Source organism: Sinohyriopsis cumingii, chromosome 19 (genome assembly GCF_028554795.1).
Source record: "Sinohyriopsis cumingii isolate HCF-2022 chromosome 19, ASM2855479v2, whole genome shotgun sequence".
In the NCBI taxonomy this organism is placed as follows: Eukaryota; Metazoa; Mollusca; class Bivalvia; order Unionida; family Unionidae; genus Sinohyriopsis; species Sinohyriopsis cumingii.
In genome coordinates, this window is record NC_142979.1 from 30,295,577 (window position 1) to 30,321,848 (window position 26,272).

Below are 26,272 nucleotides of genomic sequence, written 5' to 3' on the forward strand. Positions count from 1 at the left end.
TATTAAGATGTGTACCATAATAACCATACTGAATGGACTCAGTAACAATTTTGAAATGACCACATGATGTATAGGTTTGTGAAGATCTGGTGTCAGTATGACAGCTGTTCATCACAGGTGGCAGTGGCACTTTTCAAAATCATACAGAATGTTATAAAACCACAATTTACTTTTAATTTTACTATAGATGTCTGAATAATCGTTATGTCAATTTTTGTAATTGTTATTGCCTGCTGAATATTTTCATGCAATGACTGAACATCTTTACCTAGCTAATATGACTGAAAACTGTTGCTGTTAACAGTCAGAAATTACTTCATAAGTAACCTGATTAGGCAACACTTCAAACATTTAATGAAGTTATGGGTACTAGACAAAAAATATTAGAACATAAATTTAGAAAGGATTCCTATGGGTAGTTGGATATGACAAACAGTCTCAATTCACTAAAATTTCTTTGATTCCCATTTATTCACTGAAGAACACTGTAAACATAGTTATGCTATATGATTTTGGTTATCTAATAAGTTTGTTCACCAAGTATAGATTGTGATACATTTCTTCATATAATCAAGTGCAACAAATATTACATTTTTTCAGGACTGTACTCACCAAACCTTTGATAAACACTACATTCCTCAATACCATGAGACCTTACTATGTAAACACAACCCTTTCCCATCATCAACCCTTCACATTTCTGTACCCAACATACAAGATACAAAACATGCAAAAATTACACTGAATCTTAATGCTGAAAACAAAGGTTCTCTCACATATTTATTAACTAAAAAGAAAAACATAACAAATTTTTTCTTTCATATCAATCATTATGTTTGTTTTTCTGTTTAATAAACAATACTCTCCTGACAATAATCATCTGAAAAAATGCTAACCACAATAGGCGACACATATATTTTCATATCTGATTCACTGTTACAAGGCTAAAAGGAAAGGATAATGCAATAGTCTCCAATGCGTCTGGTATAGTACTTTATGCCATCAACTTGTTCATTCAAGAAAATTCCTCTATTTATCCTGTCCTCAAGAAACTGGAATGAAAATACATTTCATGATTTGCCAACAAGGCTTGGAAAATTCCCTCATTCCGTTCTATCTTCTGTGAATCACCTAAATGGAAGAAAAGCTCTGTCTGTCCAAAGCTTTAGCTTCCTGATAGCTAGATGAAAGAAGGAATTTTCCATATACATATGTACAACAGATATGGGAAGTGTCCTTTCTTATTCAAAATACACAGCCTAACAATATTACATGCTATTTTACTTTTAATTTTTTTTTGTGTGTGAATCGTAACTCAAAGGATAATTACATGCAAGTCTAAAGCATACATCTGTCTATGACCACCTTATTAGACATAAGCATTCAAGACGGGCATTTCTAACAAGCTAATGGATGTAAAATCAAAACAATATGGTTAATATCAAGATGGATGAGGCACATGGCTTTTACTGAGCATACTAAGACAATACTAAAACATATATGCTTCATAACGTGTCTAAATGCCAATCTCAATCTTGTTAATACAAGATAATCAAAATTAACCATGTCGAAAGATGGTACCAGCTAATGGTTCCTGTGTCAAATTCAAGTTCTTGGCTACTATTATTTCATCGCTGACTGCATGGTTATGCTCGACAAACATAGTTCAGTCTATATAATATGCTGCTTTTTATAAGTCTTGATTTTATACTTTATAGGAAGCTGCATTGGTTCATTGCTCAAGGTGTTGGCTTCATGACCAGATGGGTGCAGATTTGATTGTTGTCCTCAGATTTGCCTCAACTGGCTATGGGTGGTGTTTCCTTGGACTATGCAATGTACTCTACTTACCTAGGCATGATATAACCTTCAAAGTGTTGCTGAGCTTGAAAACACACAAACACACACACATACATACTTTACCTATCATGATTACCCATGTGTAACACATAACCAACTGTGGGGAGTTTAGACTCAGATCTACTTTCACATTAAGCACTGAAGATCAGGACTCATATCATCTGCTTTAAATTGAAGATCAGGCCTCATATCATCTGCTTTAAACTGAAGATCAGGACTCATATCATCTGCTTTAAACTGAAGATCAGGCCTCATATCTGCTTTAAACTGAAGATCAGGACTCATATCATCTGCTTTAAATAGAAGATCAGACCTCATATCATCTGCTTTAAACTGAAGATCAGGACTCATATCATCTGCTTTAAATTGAAGATCAGGCCTCATATCATCTGCTTTAAACTGAAGATCAGGACTCATATCATCTGCTTTAAATTGAAGATCAGGCCTCATATCATCTGCTTTAAACTGAAGATCAGGACTCATATCATCTGCTTTAAATTGAAGATCAGGCCTCATATCATCTGCTTTAAACTGAAGATCAGGACTCATATCATCTGCTTTAAATTGAAGATCAGACCTCAGATCTGCTTTAAACTGAAGAACACCACGAACCTGATCCTCAAGCACAAAGTGTGTCAACAGATCCCAGTATGCAATGCCTACAGCTGAATGTGATTTATACACATTAGCATATGCTATAAAATATTACTACATATCCATTACATTTATATACTTGATCTGATAATCAATATGGTTAATAATCCATATTACTATATTATACTCTTAGATTGGAACTATTCGAGTGTTAACTGATGTCCACGTATCAATTAAAATAGTGAATCAAACTTTTAAAATCTGAATTTGTTTTATATTCTATTTACACTGCATAGCTGAAAATAGTTTAAGACTACAAGAAGGGGCATATTATAAATGCATAACTGCATTACTGCTTTGTTCCAGGTTGGGGAAATGATGTGTTTGATATAATGTATATATTTCTGCTCTGCAACTCTGACATATTCCTATGCTGCATCAAACTAGTTTTTCCCCTCCAATTCAGAACAAAACGTGTAGCTTTGTTTACAAATGTCAGGAGTAATGGACCCGGTCTGTGAAGATACCTTCTGAATATTACTAGCATTTATACATGCTGCAGATAAATTTTACTATAGTTGAGATTACTTCATATTTTAATAGTTTTAATAACAGTTTTCTTACAGCTATCTTTTTAAAAATTCCATATTATCAATACTGTATCAAATATGCATCTTTAAATCAAACAGATACATTTGAAGACAGCTAAAAAATCCAAACAGCTGTTACCTAATATACATGTGCATGCATTTCAATTATAACACTTCTCTCATTGCATCAGCAACTTTTTTCCCAATTGTTTTGTCCACGAAAATAAGTTAATTTACTCTTCTACTGTAAAAAAATATTTACTGTTTGTATATAATCGATTAGTGAATACAAATTATTTTTTGTACCTCCAAATCTTTTAATCTTCTAGTATGTCATTCTTTTCACAAACAAATGCAAGTGGTGTGCACAATGACAATGAACATGACAAAACTTGTGCCAAGCTTAAAGAATGAAGGCCTCAGAAAAAAGTTTTAACAATGCACTTCAGTGTTGTTAGGGTATGATTAAAGATTTTGCAAAATAAATTATACAGCATTTAATATATAGAAAACAAGATTTATATATTTACAAAAACAATATCTCAACAATTCAACCTCTATTGGGCATATATTTTATATACTAAATAGAATATTTACACACACACATACACAAATGCAATACAGATACATTAAGAACTACAAAAACCGATAAAACATGCCAATTTGTATGTCCAGCTAGGAGACAGCAGAGATTAAAACACCAGCATATCTACAATAAATGGCTGATTTTTTTCCCCTTAATATTTGGAGGGGTTTTTTTTCTTTTTTGGTACGAAGCTTATGTGACTGACAACTTGGCCACTTTTACATTCACAATTTGCCACTACATTTGCATAGGCTCTCAATTCATTAATATTGTGAATTTCAGCATAAAGATACTTGTACATCCATGTGACAAAACCATCAAAAGCAAGATATGGCTGCAATTGGAAAAATCAGATTGCCAGGCATTCATATTTGGTATGTCATATATTTAACATTAAATATTAAAGATCATAAAAATTATGACTGAATGAAAAGGAAAACTATAGAAATTTTGTGCAACAGCCATTTACAGTTTCATCAAATGGCTACATGTAAATATTTTTGTCAAATATTTCTTTATTGAATTAGCACTAGTAATTCCTTGGGAAGTGAAATAATACTTGTACATATCTATGTTGCAGACATTCTATCATGGTCCTAGAAAACAGAATTACATTTTATATCTCCTTTTTTTAAAGTCTTCATGACTAAATGAGGCAAGAATATTTTCAATATACTAATATTTATATTTCCATGGTCTTTCTATTTAAACATTCCAAACAATCATAAAAATATAAGTGTGGAAATAAATATTGAGCCCCAAGACTCAAAGAGATTGCAAACTGCCCATTCTTTTGACAAAATGAAAAAAAAAAAAACATGACTGCACAAAGACCTGAAATTCCCTGCAGGATAAACATGACTAAAGCAAATCTGAATCAGCTATCTGTAGAAAGGAGATAAATGAGTGATGCTTATATCTGTTCTGAAACTGACAGTATAAGAAAGCAAAATTGTTTAAATGCCAGAGTAAATAAATACAAAACAGTTAGGATCTAATACAAAAAAAAACAAAGACTTGGACCAAACTATGTCTCAAATCTGAGGGTTATTTCAAAAACTGACCTGTTTTGAAAATTTTAAAAGATCAAACAAACTTATAATGTCATTATCTTACTTGACAGATTTATGGTCAAACATCCAATGTCTGAGGTAGCTGGCACAATGTACAATGAAAAATGCAAATGATGCTTGAAATAAGCTTAAAATCTTGAATTTTATTGCAGGCTTACAAGTTCATTAAATGAAAAATATACTGTGTCAATTATCTTTAAGTAAGCAATGAGAACCATAGGTTCCAACAAATATCTTTTATCAACTAGATCAGTGGTATAATTTGGCACAAACTAACATAAATGAAAATGGATTTATAAATACTAAAATTGCAAACTATGTCATTATAGCACAAACACATTGCACAAGTATTACTTACATATCATATTCTTTGAACAGTTTTCCTTCACACATAATGAAGCCTACTCAGTCCTCCAATCACAAATATACATCATCAAACTGACTTTATCATACTTTATCCACCAGCAGGGCTATGAATGCCACCCAACCCTATCCCCTTTTCAAAATCATTTTGTCATCAAGCAAAATAAAAAAGAACAAATATTAATGATGAACTTCGTCTAAAATCGAAAAATTAGTACATTTGGTTTTCTATATACTAATGTGTCCTCAAATTTCAAATACTGTCATTAGTAACTTCTGCAAAGCAATTACAAACGTGTAAAATTTTCATTCCTATAAAACAGAAAATAAATCAGAGATTAGTAGATTCCTGGTCTATGTATATGAACTTCTAGAAGGGCATTTTCATTGTAGTCAATTGTTTTCAACCAGATCAGTTACAAATTGTATGTAGTAAAACTCCTCCCCTATAATATTTTGTCCTCTTTAATATTATATATAATTTACTGAAATTGAAACGAAGAATCATATCAGAAATCAAAATAATACAGATCAGAAAGTTTATTAAAAATCAACATTTGCATGTAAGATGTAGCTGAAGATAAATTTATGAAGCTTGAAAGACAGTGATGATAACTATGTGATGGTGCAAAGATATTTGCAATAAATAGGGCATTATACATACAGAATAACCACAAAAGTTGCTACAGGGCTTCAGATCATCTTCATCTACATGTAGAATATATCCTTTAAAATTGGAAAACTTGTATTCGGGAAAACTTGTACAAATTAAAGTTTCACAAGTTGCTTTAAGCAAATGACAAAAAGTGAGTACTATATTGATTGCTATCTGATACATCAGGCCTTCAGAAAGGTAAGACACTGGGTTTTTTCTTTGGATCATCTGCAGAATGGCATAAAAACTGCATGTGTATGATGAGGCATTGAGAAGAGTAAATAAAGTCTACTTATAATATATTTATGTAGAATGAACAGCATACCCTTCTGAAAAATGGGTTCTCTGAAATTATGGTCTGGCTCAGTAAAACTCTTCAAATGGTAGCTTATTCTTGGTAAAATGGTTTAATCTTCTGAATTTGAACAGAACATGAATTCATTCAGTTGCTTGTACAGAAAACTGGCAATAAATCTTGCCATAACGGACTTACTATCACGTGTAGTGATGTCCAAGAAACAAATCTACAAAGCTGTTTCAGTGATCCTTCTAGCCCCCAAATAGTTTACTTATGCCTCTCTAGAGTAATGTCAAACAAAGCAAAAGCTGCACTGAACGAATCTGTAAGGAACAATTACTTAAGAGATAAATGACCCTAAACATATATTAAAGATTACACTGCCTTCTACTTCTGAGTGCAACTTTGGCATCTTGAGCAGCTAATACATTACAATTCACCATTGGAAAGATAGCACAGAAGATGAAAGTTTTAAGCTAGTTTCCTCATCTAATAAATATAGTTGAGTGGAGAAATTATCTGAGGCAAGCATTTTTCCTGGAGAGCCATTTACTGCTCAATGCCACAACTGCCATTATGCTTTCATCTGTTCTTACGAGGTAACTGAGTCATGAGAAGAGCTAGCTTGAAGAAGGCATGGCTACTGAAATTAATAACTTTTGTTTTGTTTGCTTAAAATTGTAAGGTGACTGTCTATGATCAGAGCTTTATAATGTGACCAAAACATGTGCAATAGGCATTTGCACTGAAGCCACAACGAAAGCTGACTCAAATGGGAAACATGATAAAACATGATGCCTCTTGGAACTGGCAAGTTATTGTACACTGATCAACAGCACTGAGCTGTTGTCAGTCTCACTGTAAAAGCAACAAAGATAATTATATTCTCCAGATTACAGTCTCCTCTTCTGTGAAGCAACTTCTCACTCACTAATACAATGGTGGCAGCATGGAGTCTTTCCTTAGCGACATTCCCATACTTTGACTGTTTGATCTACACTTCCTGATATCACATAAGGAGAAGTTTTATGCATGTCTGAAAATTAAAGAAAAATTACATTAGAGTCCCCTCCCACACTAATACCATGAAACAAGAACACCACAAACTAAACATAATATGCCAATGATCTTTTCCTTACCAATGACCTTGATCTTTGAGTTTGAAGCTAGACTCCTAAATGATAAAGTTAGGGCATCAGTAAAATTTCATCAAATATCTGTACTGGTGAGAAAGCGACACTATGGATATGGAAACAATGCAATGACCTAACAACCTGATTACTATATGATAAGGTGGGGTCAAGTTTCCTCAAAATATCTGTATGGGTTACAAAGTGACAGCCTGGACAAAGGGCAATGCATTATCCCATGTTGTTACTGTCACCTTGAGGGTAGGGATATGTATGAATCAACAAAACACAATAAAGTCAAGATACATAACTGGTTAAATAATTCAAAATTTATAAACATACATTAATAGAAGTCATTGATTTATAATTTCCCTTACCAAGACTCAAAGATTGGAAATGCCTAAAGCAGGGGTCTGCAACCTATTTTACATAGTGCACCGCTTTTTTTATGGATGAATTACAAAATGTATGAGCACGTGCCAATAGTAAGAGAGTAACACTGTTAAAATCAAGATTTCTGGCTGCCCTTCGCATGCCACATAAAACCTCTTGATGTGCCACCTTGATGCACATATGCTGTAGGTCGCCAACCCCTGGGAATAGGAAATGATATATATATATATATATATATATATATATATATATATATATATATATATATATATATATATATATATATATATCCTTACATACAACTTGACATTTACTAATAATAGAATTACAAGTAAATATGTTTACATGATTTGGTAAGATGTATCATATGGAGTATATTTTAACATAGTCATAATAGACTCTTGAATGTATATATAAGGAGAGAACTGAGCAATCAGATTCATTCCTATTTTGGACTTATTCTTATTTCTTGTGTTCCTGTTTAACATCAAGTCTGCAGATGTATTTTATGTTGTTTTCAGATTTTATATGAGAGGAAAAACATTTGTTTGGCTTGTTCAATGGAAACAGAAAGTGCTCATTGGATTATATTATTATTTTGGAACTATTGTGAAACATTCAAAGTGGTTCTGGGCAATGCCATTTTGAAAACGTCACAATTCTTGGTGTACCAGTATATCTCCAATTCTGAATTTTATATGGAACTTTTTATTCTTTTGGACTTTAATAGAAGTTTTTGAGGATTATTTTGAATTCTCTTCATGACACTGTAAGTTCCACTCACAGTTTCATTTATAACTTTAATAATCAAACTATCTGTTACGTTTTACAAAACTATTTGGTTTTGCTTCTTTCAGTTACACAGTTTATGACCACAAAGTCATAACAAAATAATGTGACACACTGTCCATTCATGATATACCTGGTGAAAGTTTCACGGAAATATTATCATTGGGTCAAAAGCGATATCACCAGACAAGGATAAAGTCCAAGTTATATTTTCCCTTGTTGTAATATTATCTCAAAGCTGGAAGAATGACTATGGTAAGCAAAACTGCATCCAAATATGACATGTAGTTAGCTAAAGTATCATTCAAAAATGTTTCCATACTCTACACAAGAATAAAAGTCATATATTCCATTTACCATTGCAGTGGCCTTGGCCTTGAGGCAGGTGTTGGACTATGGATGATACGCTCCTAGTGTCTTTTCATGATACATAGATGGGTAAGGTTCATAAAAATCTCTTTATCTTTATAAAGCTGGCCTGGACAAGCACACATTAATGGACAGAGGGATAGACAATGCCATAACATAATGTGATACACCTGACTTAGGATTGCATGGGCATATAAAAATATACAGTACTACCCGTTTATCTCAACATCCTTGAGCCCATGGTAATATTGTTTGGGAGGGGAGAGAGAAAGAGAGAAAACGCAATGAAATTTTTCTGTATTGGACTTGTTGTCAGTGAGTAGGATTTACATGAAGAGAAAATAAACAATGGAACTTTAGATTAGGTGACGACAAAACAAGTTTGAAATACACTTGTCTTGATTACTTACAGTTGTATTACCTTGTGTGATACAATCCATAATGCATTAAGTACTCTATATGTGTATGAAAAGTCCATGACTTCAAGTATGTGTTACGTCTTTTCATGTATCGATCACATCCCTAACGAAAACACATAATGAAAACATACGTAGTATAATAAAATAAAAAATGGCAGTTCCATTTGATAAATATGCCACTGTCAATAAACATGTCACTAAACAATTCACTACGATACATGTATTCATTGTCATCAGTAGCATGTGGCTGGTTAGTAGATGTTTACATGCCACATGTAACTGAACTGGTCTAGATTTTGGTCTGCATGAAACAAATGTATCATATTGTTGAGGCTACAATGGGGATAAGGCTGTTCATAGGGAGATGAAAACCCATCAACCAGTGAAAATTTCACAAATATTTTTGCTAGATTTTACATGTTTAATTTCCTTTACTGCCAGATATCTAGTTTCAAAAGACTAAATGTTGTTTGTGTTTTACACCACCATTGGTAGCCATCATAAACATGAAATTACTTTTTGGGCTACAAAAAAATAAAACAACACTGCATAATAAACATGTTTCAACACAGGAGTTTGGTGTTTCATCAACAAAACACGAACATTTGTGACATAAAACAGCCTTATCTGTACTATATTGTATATTTATAGTACAAAAACAAAGGTTATTTTGTGTTGTCACAAATTTCATCTTATGTTATTGATAAAATAGCAGACTACTGTACTTCGAATCAGAAACAATGTCAGAAAATGCACACAATCTGATTCTACTGCTTTTATTTAAGTTTGCTACTAACTTTCTTTGCTGAAGGGCGCATTCTTTTTATTGATGAATAGTAGCCGTCTTACTTTGAGGAAGGGTGCATATCGCTACTTAAGTTGCCATGAAAGGCCAAATTTGGAGGATCAAACAAATACTCATTTGTTAATGTTCTAGCAATATTAAAGCTGGCGGAAAACATCAAATAATTTTATGCTATAGAACAAAGTATGGGTTGGAACTGGCAGTTTGTTGACACAATTGATTAGTATACAAAGGAGTTGATAAATTTGGGTCAAATGGCTTCTGTTGACACAGACGTTTATCATGGATCTCGATCTTGTCATAAGTATGACAAATCTGGTAGTAATTGGCCCAGGACTTCGCATTTTCAGCAAAACAGGCCACTTGTTGACATAAATGATGCTGATATAAGTGGGTAGGACTGTACTAAAAGATTCCTTTCTATATAATGTACAATTTAAGTTTCTAATATACCTCCATTTTATCTATGCTTAGACTAATTATAAAAAAATGGAAGTTGTTAAAAAAAAGGCAAAAGTAATATAGTAATGTTACACTTTGTTACCATATAACAGAAACAAATACTGAAAGGTGAAAATTCACCACTATAAAACTAACTTAACATATGAACCAAGTTTGGCTGAAATACTTTTCAAGGTTATGAGAGTTGTGCTCAAACATGAAACTGTTTACAAGCAAAGAAACATAACAGTAGTTATACATGCCCAAATTTCATATCAGAGCTGGGGATAAGGAAACAGAAACAAAAGTTTGACTGAAATACTTTTGAAAGATAGGAGAGTTGTGCCCAAAAATGAAACTGTTTACAAGCAGACAAACACAGCAATAGTTATATATCCCCATGTAGGTTTCATACAGAGCTGGGGATGAGGAAATAGAAATAAAAGTCCCTTGACGGAACTGATGCTCATCTAATCAAAAATTATGTTTTGGAATTCAAGAGAAGACATTTCTGCTTTTACTGGTGGGTAGTGAAACCATTTCTGATATTGCTCATCAATAACAAGATTTTGAAATTAGCCTATGTGGTGGCCATACTGGATGCAAGATTAGCACCACTTACATTCAGGACCAACCAGTAATCATGAGGAGTCCTGTGGTGAAAATCCCATGTGAATATGAGCATATATTCAGGATGATTAGTGATAAGATTGTCACAAAAGCTGTCAAACTAGCATCAATTTCATTTATGTCAAACCTGACACCATAAGAAGTCTTCTGGGGAAAACCCACATTGATGAACCATTCCATGAAAGGCAAGTAGCAATAACAAGATTTTCAAGATGGCTGCCAAAGTGGCCATAATGGATGTTAGATAGGCACAATTTTCATTTAGGACCAACATCATATGAATTCTTCTCATGGAAAAACACATGCTGATATGAATTTCTGCTTACGATCAGCAATAATAAGATTTTCAAGACAGCTGCTATGATAGCCATATTGGATGTCAAATAAGCACCGTTTTGATTTTAGACAAACAAGACATCACAAGTCTTTCAGTGAAAACCCAATGTTGATATGACTAGGAGTAACAATAACAGGAGTTTCAAGATGACCTCTTTTGTGGTTGTGACAGACTAGATTTCATTTAGTAATACAATATATCTTTTAGTGAAATTTTCATTTTTACACGACATTTCAATCAGGCAGAGTAGTGTAACAACATTTTTAAAATGGCCCCTGCTACAGTCAATTTGGATACATGAGAACCACCATTTCTCACTGAAGACCAATTATATATTACAAGAAGTGAAGACCCCATGTCAATATGACTTTCTATTCAGGTCAAATAGCGATAATAAGGATTTCAAGACTGTTTTCATGGCAGCCTTATTGGACATCAGATTGGCACCATTCTCCTTTAAGATCAACATGACATTATATGTCTTTTACAGAAAACCCCTTGTTTATATGACCATTGATTCAGGAGGAGAATGAATAACAAGAGTGTCCCAATGGCAGTTGTGATGGTCATATCTGTTATCTCAGTGGTACGATTTTCATTCATGATTATCTGGACATTAAAATAATTCTTCTGGTGAAAACTTCAAGTTAATATGATAATTCCACTGCCACCAACTCTCCAGACTCACAGTTAGTGAAAAGAGGGATACAAATTAGTGAATTCTGAATATAATTAGTGAAAAATTATACCATTACACTAGTTCCTTCCACTTTTTTGGTCAGTATTGCATTGTATGAAAATCCCCAAATCAAAATAAAACATTATTTACACTTATTACAAGTATAAATGTATTTGCTGCCAAATTTACTGATATACACAAACTTCACAATATTTGTCATGACACGCTGCTGTGGCAGATCTGAACTTGGGTTTTCATAAATTTGTTTTCAAAACGCTACAGGCTTCTTGCTTGCTGTTTAATCTTGGTAACTAAAATTGTTGCAAATTTTCAGCACCTAAGGAGGAACTAAAGTTTGTCTTATTTTTTCTTACAACAGGAAATACTCTTTCACTGCCACTGTTGCTGATCTCCAACTGAGAGTTATATTCAAGAAGAAAACTCACTAACTCACCATTGGTAAATTGCGGGATTTGAGTAGGTGGCTTAAGTATTCCAGAGCTGAAATCTGCTGGGTGCTCTTCATTTTTCCAATATCTATGTGCTTTTTGCAAGCTGTGCACTTTTTCACATTGTTCTGCCATGTGTCCACAGGGGTTTGTATTGCTGCTTACATTTTACGTCATATATGTACTATAAAATAATATTATTATATAGTACATGTATGACAGGCAAATTGTAAGCAACGATATGAGCCCCTGTGCACATTCCCAATTCTAAAATTCAAGGCATACTACTGTACAACAAGCATAATGTACATCGATGTTTGATGGCTGAAAGCAAGGCCAATTTTTGGTGCACTCCAATCTACATTACACTTTTGTGCAATACATATCTTTTTCTGTGGAGGTGAAAACATTTTAATTGTTGTGTAGCATTATTATGAAATGGTATTAATCCACAGGATGAAATGTTGAATGATTAATGATTTGTGGTGTTGGCATATACACAGAAAAATATGAATTCGCAAATTAGATGTGTTAATCTTTCAATATCTGAAAAATTAATATACTCAAAAAAACTGTCTTCATTTGTGTTCGTTGAAAAAAAAATTACAGATGCTAAAGTATGTACCTGTGCCATTTAAAAAAAATTAGTTGGGTCCCAGTTTTCTTCACATGTATTTGTAAAACTTCTGTTCTAAATACAGATTATATACTTTACCATGCTTGCTACAGGGTAAACCGTAACCAATGTCACTATTTTGACAAACACTTAACGGGATAAAATTTATTTTATTCACGATTCAAGCCGATTGAGAAATCAGGAATTCGTGGCTATCAAGAGTCATGAAATTCATGCCAAAATCATTAGAGTCAGCAGGTCTGTAGTGTACCATAAACATGAATTTAAAGAAGGGTGCTGTGGTGGCCAACTGGGACATTAGACTAGCACTATTTTCAATTTGGACCAACTAGACATCATTTGAAGTTGTTTAAACAAAATCCCATGCTGATATGACCATTCATTCAGGAGAGGTAGTGACAATATTTTCATGATGGTTGCTGTTATGATCACATTGCATGTCCAAGTAGAATCATGCTCACTTAGGAACCAACCTAGCATCACAACAAGTTTTCTGTTTAATGACATTAGTTTATTGTCATTTTTCAGCATATGATAAGCTTTACATGGTGGCCAGGATATATGGTGGAGAAAGAACCCTAGGAAGAACCACTAATCCACATGAAGCTAATAGCAAGTTCTCTCATACACTCATGTTGCATAAGTCTGAAACCTGAATCCACAGTCAGTGGTGAGATGTGAGCGATCAGTAAAGGTGAGTGCTTCAGACCACTCGGTCACCCAAAGCCCCAATGGGTCTTCTGGTAAAAATTTCATGTTGATATGACTCTGTTCAAGAGGGGAAACGACAAGATGACTGCCACAGAGGACATGCTGGATCCAAGATTAGCATATTTTTCATGCAAGATCAACTGGACATCATAAGAAGTCATTTACTGTAAACCCCATCTTGGATGATTAGCAACAGCCAGGTTTTCATGATGGCTGCTGTGGTGGCCATACTGAATGTCTGAGCAGTATCATTTTCATTCAGGACCAACCAGACTATTGGATGAAATCAAGTCTAAAGTTTCATGGCAGACCTATAACAAGTTTAAGAGGTGTAGTGGTAACATGCTCGTGACTGATGATGGAAGGTCAACAACAGATCATCCCATCTGCTTTTCTGGTCTATGACCAGTTGAGCTAAAACAAATACCAAAAAAGCTGCACTCCCAAAATATCTGCCAGATAACAAGATTTATTGAAAATTTCACAAAAGTTTATATCTACATTGTATATGGGAAGCAATAGGCATTACAAGTTTTGCTCCAGAAATTAAATTGTGTACTAAAAGATGAAAAGAAAAAATGGAGAAAAATATTAAAATTACTGAAACTTAACTATGAATAGCAAAAGGCACATCTCAAGTCTGATATGCATACCAGCTTTTCCCGAGATATTGTCAATGACTTTCCAGTTTTGCTCTGGAATAAAAGTGTGAATAATGGATGGATGGAGAGACTGACAGATGGATGAACAAAACCATTAAAAATATTAAAAATGAATAACTGTGAAGAGCAAAAGGCACATCTGGACCACCAGTTGAAAATGATCACCAAGATATATAGTTATTCTTAATGGTTTTGGAGTTACACTCCAGAAATTCCAGTGTTAATGATGGATGGACTGTTCAACAGATAAATGAATAAAAAGAAACTGAAGAATTGCAAATAGCAAAAGGACGTCTGGATGAATGGTCTAATACATATATATATATAATAATAATAATAATAATGAGGACTTTGTATAGCACCTAATCTTTAGAAGCTCTAAGTGCTTTACAACTTTAGGCAACACCTATAAGATAAGAAACATAATAATATTATTACAAAAACAAACAACATGAAATTAGAAACACATAAAAAAAAAACATGCTGAGAATATTTCAGGTACGAAACATTATTAGGTCTTTTAGTTTGTTCTTGCTGTCGAAATAAGTGAGTTTTGAGAGCCCTCTTGAATGTAATCACTGTGTCTTTGTGTCTAAGTTCAGTGGGCAATTCATTCCACGTTGCTGGGCCCTGGTATGCAAAAGAACGCTGTCCATATGACTTTGTTTTCATACTTGGAACAATGAGTATACGATTGTCAAAAGAGGAGCGTAAGTATCTTGCTGGTGTGTACACATGAGTGAGGTCAGATAGGTATGTTGGACCAGTGTCCGACAGTGAAATGTAGCACAGAGAACAAATTTTGTGTTTGATTCTGGATCGAATGGATAGCCAGTGTAGGGTACAGAACAGCGGGGAGGTGTGCTCTGATCATGGTACTCTTAGTATGATCCGAGTAGCTGTGTTTTTGAACTTTTTGAAATTTCTGGAGTAGATATTGAAATGAACCAGATAGAATTGAGTTACAATAGTCCAGTCTTGAAAGTACTAATGAACACACAAGTGTTTTAGTGGCATCAACTGAAAGATATTTGCGTTTTTACTTTTACTCCTACTTGTATTGTCATACCTATGCGTACATAGTACTGAACAAAATGGACAAGTGAATTTCGATGCAAATCGAGCGAGAGTACAATATACTGATGATGCAATGAGTTGTAATACGGTCAGAAATAGTCCCTATCAAATGCATACTATTTTACACATTAAAGTAAAATAACAAGTTCTACATAACCAAGAACTTACAATAATGAACAGCAACATTAGTTCTAACTTATTGTTCAACAGAAGTCTTTCAAGAGAAATGTGATTCTTTGGCCAGGCACACTGATTCCATCACTATCCTGCATCTCCCTTGTTTCATTAACAAAACTCCACTGTATGAATGAAGTCACTAATTTATGGACTAATATCATATTTCTGGCTTTGCTATTCCAAAATCTTGGAAGTTAAGATAATTCATTTCCTAAACTATTCATGTGAAATTCGAGCATGACACACACATGGTCCTACATGGAAATGAATATGGAACAATAACTGCTGACATGCGAACTTCTTTCTACTTAATGCTGGTGTCCCAGGGTTTGTAGAACTGTCTTTAGATGAATTCCTTGACTAATTCATTAATACTCATGACAACAGCAGGACATTACGAGGACCAGAGCAAGGTTTTATACTCACATTTAGTATTAAACACAGATTACAAATTTATAAGAGATGCAGACAGTGATCTAAACAATGGTGGGTAGGTGGCATACATTCAGGAATGGAAGAAGTAATTCACACATGGTAGATGTTTTCAGTGACAGATAAAAATGACACGATCAAATATGCCAAAGTTTCATAGGTCAAACATCATCTCACATTTCAATCTTTAACATCAAATAATCTTCACACATTAATTGGACAGTGTTTATGCATGCAAAACTTCATTCACAATGCTATTTAGGCATTACAACATGGTGAACTGCATCATGTTTTCCGACTTTGTTTCATGTTTTTACATTTATCATTATTAGCATTATTATTGGAAAAGGAATGTAGTTCTTAACAGTGCCTAGTATTTTGGTTTGTTGAGTTAGGTATTAAAACGGAGAAAATTTGTGTGTGTGTGTGTGTGTGTGTGTGTGTGTATTACATACATACTTATATAAAGAGATCATAAATAGTTCTGGAGAAATACTCCAGAATCAAAAGTTTGAATGATGGATCAATGGTTGGACAGACAAATGGGTAAACATTACAAAATGAAAATGAAGAATTGTGAATTTCAAATGGGATGGGCTCCACCCCCACAATATACTGGGGAATTTCAAATAGCAAAAGACACATCTGTACCACTAGACCAATGTGTTTACAAAGCTTAATAAAGATAACCTGAATGTTTAGTTATGCTTCCCCCATCACACACAAAAACCCAACAATGTTTATTGACAGACTAAAAGGCAAACATATCAACAGCTATATTCTCCCTTATTGCATAGGGGGTTTGGAGTGGGATAAAATATAAGGCTACATAATCCATTCTGCAAAATTTGGATAGTGTATCACAGCTCAGCAAGTTCTGCTTTTCTCCTCTGTATTTCAGTTAAGTTTAACATGACAATAATCAAATAAATAAAAAATACAAAAGCAGTAGTGCATTTAGAAAAGCTGGTTGGGGGATATGTAGGATATCCATTCAATAAACCCTTTCAAATGAACTATATTATTTGCAATGAATGCAGAATCATTCTGGGACAGCAAGAAACAGCAACAACTTCAACATGAACTTTAAGGTCACAAAGCTGAATTATAATCAGTGATATGCTTGTTCACTATTTAAACAGTATACACATAAAAATTAACACATACCTAAGGAAGTACAAAAATGTTGATGTGCTTCCAAGGTTTTGTGGTTACGGCGGTTTTTGATGTCCCAGATCCGCAATGTCTTGTCATCTGATGCACTTAACAAGAATTTACCACCAGGGTGGAACAAAAGTCCCCTCACCCAATTGTCATGGCCAACCTGAAAAACACAACAATAATAAATACCTAGCAAATCTAAAATATCCTTCAACCTTCATTTTTGCTCCACTCCTTTACTTTAAGTTGATCATGAAAAAATAAAGCAAGTTTCTGTAATGGGCTGCCTCTCCAATGTCTGAAATTTATGTCCAGGAATTCAAGATAAGATCATTTCTTGCTTTTAAATGCTGAGTATTGAGAACATCTCTAATATTCGTAAGCAATACGATTTTCAAATTAGCCACTGTCGATTTAATTTCATAACCATTTCCATTTAAAGTAAATGACACCATTAGATGGGTTTTCTTATACAACTGTGGTGAAACAAAATAATTAACTTCTAGTATTTCTAAAAACTTTCAATGTTTCATCATCATTAAAGGAGACCATAAACCAATGGAAATAAGGAAATAATAATAAAAGCACTATAAAAGAAAACCTTATTCTTAAGTTTCATCTGCGACCGTAATGCCAACATTTTTTGTGTGCATATCTTCTAGGAGCTGAAATGTCCGTGCCTATTCAGTTATTTTTGAGATGTGACACCACAGTAGCAACTCCAGCATCCCAACTGGGAGTTGCCAGAGTAAAACACAATGCTGTTTTAAGGGTGTAATAGCACATTAAGAAAAGCCTGTGGACAACATTTTTTTCTTTTCCAACAGATAAAGGCATAAAGAAAGTATGGATACATTATTACAAGCAAGTCAATTTCAGAGCAAAACCATACAGCACTCTGTGCTCATTACATTTCTCAAAGGAATGTTACGAGAGGGATCCTGAAAAAATGGCAGCTTCAGGATATTCAAATGCTAGGCCTAGACTAAAAGTTGGCACTGTCGGCTTTCGAAACAAAAATTGTTTGCCTGAGAAAACGTTGACATACACGCCTTAACACAGCACAATCTAAATGAAATCACCACTATCCTAGGTAAAATTGAGACCTGGTTTTAATCAAATGGAAGCTTTGCTAAAATTAAGATTCTAAACATGTTGTGTTTCGAGAAAACACATTTTTCAGTAATCTTTTAAAAAAACTTAACACTTTAAAAAAATAATTCAGTCTATACATGTTACATGTAGCATGTATAAATGGTAATCTGTAATGATTGGAACTGATATAAAACTATCCCTTGGACAGTTTAAATGGCAATTAAAAGAAAAGAGGTAATGTTTAAAATCAAAGCTTCCCATTAACTGGCTGACAATAGAAATTGGGAGCAGGCAACTACTGACCCCACCACTTTGCCCCAATGTGCAAGCACGCATGGGATGCACCATTTCTCCCTGTGATAAGCCATATCCCCCAGGACAAAACCTACTTTTCCTATTCTGGTCAGCAACAAAGCCAATGTGACTAATTAAAAGTCAATCCTTATCCTTGCATTTATCATGCGAAAAGGACTGCTCTACAGACATACTTCAAAGAAACCATGTTCGACAGAGTGTGCATGTAAGCACCAACAATTTCTTGACAAACAGACGATGCTATGAGGCACCGTAGCGGGAAAAAGCTGGTCCAATGAGAAAGTTGCAGTTAAAATTTCGATATATGTAGAGAAATCCAATATCACGTGTTGGATCGAATTGCATGTCCTTAAAGTTCCATCTTCAAGATCGAGATCATAGATTTTATATGTTGAATTATACAGTGATGGTTTTAAGTTCTATTTCCTTTGTCGACATTCTACAGTGTATATTTTGAATTATAAAGCAGAGGTTGAAATTTTAATATATGTTGAGAAACCCTATTTCACACATTGTATGTAACTGTTTGTGATGAAAGTTCATTTCATATGGCAAGTATCTAGATTTCATCTGTTGAATTTCACAGCAATGATAAGCAGCCTCCTTGTTTAAAAATAACATAGTCCGTTCACAAGCGATGTCTAACTAAGAAATTCATAGTAATTCTCGACATGCAAATGGTAACTTTCAAACTGTAAATGCATGAAATGTAATGTTGCCTCATAACTGAATACTCAAATGATGTATCATAATACTTGATATTATTTTGAATTGTTAAAGTGGACATTGTGTAATGTTGCTTTTAACACTAACACATCATTTCACCATATAAAAATAACAATTCTGACAAGCACAATAAAATGTCCAATCACCGCTGTGTAATTCAACAGATGAAAACTCAAAATACAAAATGGAACTTTCAGCACAATAAATATATTCAACATGTTATAATGAAACTCTCGACTAATGACATTAAAATTTCAACAACCGCTACGTAATACAATCTAAAAACTCGACATTGGACATCAAATTTTCAACCAAATTTGTGTAATTCAACAGATGAAATCTAAATACTCAACATATGAAATGGAAGTTTCAACATAAGCTCGTTGAACCAATACATAAATTAGGAATTCTCAACATATGATATTGAAATTTCAACCACCACCATGTAATTCAAAAGACACAATCTAAAACCTCAACATAGAAAATGTAACTGTCCACCACTACTGTTTTATTCAACAGATACATTCTAAAATCTTGACCTAGAAAATGGAACTTTAAGGACAAGCATTTCTGATACAATTGGAATTCTGGACAGTAAAATTTCAAAGGCAGCATTCTGATCAGACCAGCTTTTGTCCGCTACGGCACCTCATACAATGCCCTATTTTCTTTTAACTTAAGATGCCTATGACTTCATTTTAACAGTTCAAATCTGTAGTCACAAGTTACCATACATGTGGCAACTGTTTTTCCCCACATTTTATATCCCACCCTATTTCCTTAAGTTTAACTCTTAAGGCATGTAACACTGTTTACTGAACAAAATATTTATTCTGAATTAGTTCTTTGGGAGCACATATACTGCGTGGTATATTTAGTTTTAATCCTTCTTTTAATTTAATCATGTTAATTAAACTTTACATATACGGTAAAGGAATGTCAGGTGTTAACTGGCCAAGTTTCTTTGGCAGAAATGGAGATGTGATTTTGTTTGCCAAGAAAATTACACAGCATTCACACTGATTATTCATGGGTTTTAAGCTAATTGGTGACAATTTTATTTCTTTAATTTTTTGTTTACTACAGTACTGTTGTAGTGGTTTTAAAAAATCTGAAATTTACGTGAATAATGTTTAATCTTAACATTCTATTTACTGAAGAAAAAAATTTGTGATATTAATTATTTCATCATTTCAATATTCACAAGTGATAAAATAGAATATGACGTCTGTGGATTGCATACGTTATATCTATTTATGGGTTTTTTTTCTTATGAGAAATGAAAATGGACAGACAATGTAATAATCGGGAGTTCCCTGCAAAAAATCGGGAGATATCACGAGATCAGGAGGTAGGTGTGGAAATACCTCAAAAATTGGGAGGTTTTTCTCCCGGCTTGAGAGTTGACAGCTATGAAATGCCCGGGCTTGTGGAATTTCAGCCAGGACTAGTGAGTTTATATAAGTCACCAGCCTGGGGCCTGTGCCTCCAAAACATTTCTTTGAGCACTGACTAATACAGTACATAAACTATTTATACCAGACATATATATACTATCAGATTTGTCAATATGCTAACAGTAACCTGCATGTAAATTACACTGTAATTGAATCCTAAGAAGGAAGCTTCTTAATGTTTAATTACTTATAATTTCTGCTTTGCAGATTTATTTGTGAGGAGGCAGGGGTGTGTGTGTGTGTGTGTGTGAAAAACTAATGCATAAGTTATGACCGACGAAAACAGGAATCATTGCCTTTTACACCTACCTGGTAACGGATAGTGTTTCACATGAAGGCAGGTCCCTGTTCTAGTCTCTTCACCCAGAATTCAGTATTATCTTTCAGTGCTGAATGTATATTTTCACGATGTTAATCCTTAGGTGGTGTGTGTGTGCGTATGTGTTCGGGGTAGGTAATGAACATGTCATTTACATATAATACAATTGAACCTCATCATTCTTAAATGAATTTATTGCATTCTGGTAAATTTTTAATTTTTACATTCGTCACCTTCACTTAATCCTTATCACATTTTTGCACAGTGCACAATGTATAAGTATTTATTTTAAAATTACATTGCTTTTATTAAATTCCAAAATATGAAATATGAGCACCTTCTTACTGTTGTACTTTTCCGCTGTCAGGTCTTAAACACATTGGTAACACACAATTCAACCACAAAATTCTGCTACGAACGATTCACCATAAAAGACATTTCACAATCTAATGGTAAATCAATATCTTGCAATATTTTTAAAACTGTTTTGTAAATACCAAGAGTTCATTTATCCTATGAATCAGAAGTCTACTTACCAGGGTGAACAGGCATAGTCCAGTGCTAATGTCCCATATTTTGATTGTTTTGTCTCTTGAACCTGAGGCTAGGAATGGACCGGTTCGACCTCCTCTCTTCACCTGCATTGGAAAATAATTTTTTAAAAATTCTAGTAAATTGTATTTCTCCTAGAATTCATACTCAATCACATTAACATTAGGAAGAAGCTCTGCTCCCTATCGAATCCAGCAATTAAGGAAAGACAAAAATTTCATCTTTCCCATTTATATACTGTACTGACAAAGGGAATAAACTCTTGCCAAGCTGCCTCTTACCTTCCTTCAACTATGGTAGGTGACTACAGTTGTTTGCTTTCACTTAGCTTTAGCTTAAGCAAAATCTCAACGAGAAATCTTGCATTTACAGGAGGGTTTATAGTTATGTGACTGGGGAATTATTTTCAAACAACCAATACTTAAAAAGTTTGCTTTCTCCTTTCAATACATTCTCGGATCACAACATTTAATTTTAGAAGAACAGTTAACTGGAGGTGGCGATGATGAGCATCTTAACTCTACCATTTATCCTCAAGGGAATAAGGATTCTTCCTTGTTTGAGGGTAAACAGCACTCCCAATATGAAATCAGCAGAACTTATTGTTATGCAAGTCATGATGACATATCCAGTGAAATTCACCATTATACTCCTGTGGTATGGCTAGACTGCCTTCAAATTAGTCTAGTGATGGTCTAGGCTCCAGCCACCTGACCTCTCTGGCTCTAATCATCTCCATGAAGCTAGATCAAGCAGTAAAACTTGAGAAAGCTGACTGTGTGCCAGCTAAATGCATATATTATGTCTCTGACTGCCAGATTCTGTTTGAATGTTAGGCTTGCCAAGATATTTCTGACTTCCTGAACCAAGATTTTCAAGAGACATGCTTGATCTTTTGTGATCCCAGAATATGCAGAGCATATTACCCATTGTATCCACAATGTCAGGGTATGGATGGTATATCCTCTTTCCCAGCACTGCCTGGCCCCACAGCACATTTCCATGAGCTTTACGTGGTGTTTAAGTGCATGGACTGGGTCTTGCATCCATATGTCCATAGCCTGATCAGTGCAAGTGAGAGGACAGATGACCACTCTTTGACTGCCTGCTGACGAATCCTCTTCTTCACTATGAAGCCTGGTTACATCATCAACACCACAGAACCATCTGATCTGAACAGTAGAGAGTCTGGGTCTAGTGAAAGGGCATGCAAACCTGTCAGCCTGAAAAGCGAGAGAAAGATAGCAAATTGTGGGACTGTTGCACTAGTCTCTGAAAATAAGACACTTCCCCTGATACACTTTAAAAATAGAGGGCCTTCTAGCTCATGCAATTCTCACTGTGACAGAAAGCTTAAAAAAAATTTTTGGCAAGGTTCTCCTGACAAGAGCCACGTATGAAGGAGTTGCCTGTCCAGACATGACCAAAAAACTTCAGACCATGGCTGTTTGAGCAGGTTGTGTTTTTTGGGAATTTTGCTGTAATGTATATCATTTGAATGAGCACACTGTTTAGCCAAAACTTGTTCCACCTGAGAGGAGCTATCAGTGATAGAGTAGGCACAGCTCTGAAACCCATCCCAACTGACTGAGACTGTATTCCTGACCCATATCTTAGGGTCTGGGACTAGTGAGATAAAGGTGGGCAGTTTGTGATTACACCTTGGTGCAAAGAGATCTATCAATGGGCAGTCCCAATATGCACAAATCTGCTGAAAGATCAATGAATGGACAGACCACTCAGCATGACTTGTGCACAGTGGACTGCCAAAATGATCCAATTCACTTATTCACAACCTTGAGGACAGCTTCATGTATGAGACATAGCATCAGTGATTCCAACAATGCATGTGCAGTATTGATTGTCACAATCTACACAGTTAGAAGTGATTGTTGCTGTCAGTTCAGTTCTGGGAATCTTCACCAGGTGTGAGGGTCACATCTTTACATTCCCCGTAATGCTCACCATCAATTCCAATGATGTAAAACATGCCCTCTTCTCTTCACCCTTCAACTGCCTCTTTAAGATGCTGCAATATACAACTTTGGCAAATGAAGCACACACAATGCATGGGTGTGATAACGAATATTTAGTAGACACAAGGTATGTCACATGACTACTTTGGGGCTTTTACTGATCCCATGGCCTACGTGGTTAGAGTGTCCACCTCGACTGTGGCAGGTCATGGGTTCAAACCCTAGCCAAGTCATACCAAAGACATAAAAATGGTACAGCAGCTGCCTCACTTGGAATCAGCATTAAGAAGTTAGTGGGCTGGTCAGCCTGGTGTCAGGAAAATATGACATTGTGGGACATCATGCTACATGTCTGTGGCATGATGCCCCAGTGCTAGACATCACTATAAACTGCCACACTGAAGACATCATAGTGATATGACTGAAATATTATTAAAGCTACATTAAAAATCCAAATTGCACACTCTGGGGCTTTCAAGTGCTTGCATTTCCTGCCATTGTTTGAAGGGTCTGAAATTAAAGCAAGAAAAAACAAGTGCATGCAAGAAATGTACAAATTATATTGAATTTGGTGACTTAACTTATGTTAACAAGAACTAGATAGAAATGCATTATAAAATGACATTTAAAAACACAAATTCAAAACACAATGGTGAAGATGTCATGCAAGTACTACTAACATCATATGGACAATAAGAAATGGCGGAGTTTGCTGGATGGTCTAAAAAGTGTTAAAAATTCCACTGTTTGTCTGCAAAAAGCTCACTCTGGTAAATATCCTGTATATGGGTGGCTATGTACCATCGGGCAAGGGAAGGTCATCTTAAGAGTTATTTATCTTTGTCTATGTGACATATTTTTTTGATAGAAAGAAGTTTTTTGTCTTTCAGGTAGGTCTTGACTCTGGAGGTTGTTCTTCTTTGTTATTCTAGGCTTAATGTCATTTTTTAGAATATGATATGCTATACATGACTGCCAGTATGACTGGTGGACAAAGATCATGGGAAAACAATGGTAAGAACCAACCAATAGGATGTCACTGGCAAGCTTTCTCACATACTGACACTGGCCAAGCCCAAGACACAAACCCAAGCATATAAGTGTGTGTGTGTGTGTGTGCTACTTGGATTTTTAATGTAGCTTTAACAATTTTTCAGTCATATCGCTATAATGCCTGCAGATAAAGAATTGAGATGGTAGTTATCAGTAAAGGTTAGTGCTTTAGACCACTCCGACACCCAGGGTTTTCTGATACAGAGGTAGCTGAGTTTAATTTATAATAACAATATGATTAGGTGAAACGTGTTCGATGTAGAAACTTAAATACTAACTATGAGTGGGATCATTTTGAATAGTTCTCCCATGCATTTAGATTGTTACTGTATTGTTCAGCTTAGCGTGCCTGCCAACCTCTGAAAATGAAAAATCAGGGCGCAGCCCTGATATGTATTGTGTGCACATGAATCTAGAAATCTCCCTGATCAAAATTTTGTTTTGCATTTGGAATGTGCTGAAAAATGACATTTTTTCACTGCTCTCCACAGCTCATTTGTTTTATAAGCTCAAATGTTTGCCAATATCACTCTTTCATTGCAAATGGTTATCTATCCTTCCTATAACTGATTCTGATCAGTGTGGTTGGTAGGTATGGCATAGTGTTAAAAATGATTTTAATTCCATCACATGAACATAATTGAGCAAACAAATTATATCACTGAACTCAATTTTTTGCAGATTCTTGCAGAGATAAAAATGATACCATTTCTGCACCAGGCTAAGAAACCATGAACATGGAATGTTAAACATAGAATTGTACTTGCATGTATCAACCTGAACGAGATGTAAAATAAGTCTTATTTGGGACAATCTTTAAGATTAAAAATGAATTTTGAAAAAATGTGGGGGAAAAACAACACAAGCTAAATATAATATTTTAAAATCCTAATCAAGTCATATTTTAATCAATCTCTGATAACAACAAGAAATATGCTAATGAAACAAGAGTGTCCCTGAAACATGAGTGCCACTCCACAGTCTAAGAAGTTGGACAAAAGATAAAACTTGACCAGATGGACACGGGTAACACTATGTTCCATTCACATACATCAGATGGCATAAAAAAATTATATGCATTATTTTATGTAACTATTTTAAAACCTTGAACAAACCAACCAACATGTGAGGCATAAAGTTATACAACATCTTGTATCTGACACAGGTACATACATCATTCCCTGCTGCCTCAGCAATAGCAGGATGTGCTAATTCTGGAGCCCAAGCAATGCATTCCACAACGTGCTCATGTTCTCTCAGCTCCAGCTTACATTCTTTGGTGGCCACAACCCAGACACGCACAGTCTGAAAAAAATAACATTTAAGTTCACTAGTGATGTCATTTAACAAAACTGCCACATCAGTTGATCCATAAAATTTATGTACAAATGAAGTACTGAGAAAGGTTTCTGAAATATCAATACAATAAATCCCTTCCTACTGCTTAAATATGTTCAGCCTT

The 26,272-nt window shown here is 34.6% G+C and overlaps 1 protein-coding gene across 3 annotated transcripts in view; it reads right to left on the minus strand.

Annotated features, from left to right (window-relative positions):
• Positions 1-452: 452 nt before the first annotated feature.
• LOC149775367 (lissencephaly-1 homolog A-like) overlaps positions 453-26,272 on the minus strand; it is an 83,104-nt gene continuing 57,284 nt past the window's right edge. Inside the window, exons 10-14 of one of the 3 annotated variants that reach the window (XR_016416571.1) lie at positions 25,984-26,115; positions 21,766-21,867; positions 17,324-17,480; positions 2,438-7,055; positions 453-2,044 (exon numbers count right to left, since the gene is read on the minus strand). Coding sequence is in view for 1 of the 3 variants with exons in the window: in XM_089944064.1 (XP_089800190.1) it covers positions 6,982-7,055; positions 17,324-17,480; positions 21,766-21,867; positions 25,984-26,115 (465 nt within the window). In the remaining 2 variants the exon portion in view is untranslated. Of the gene's footprint in view, positions 7,056-17,323; positions 17,481-21,765; positions 21,868-25,983; positions 26,116-26,272 lie in introns of all 3 variants that reach the window. The other 2 variants (XR_016416572.1, XM_089944064.1) reach the window with 2 other exon arrangements.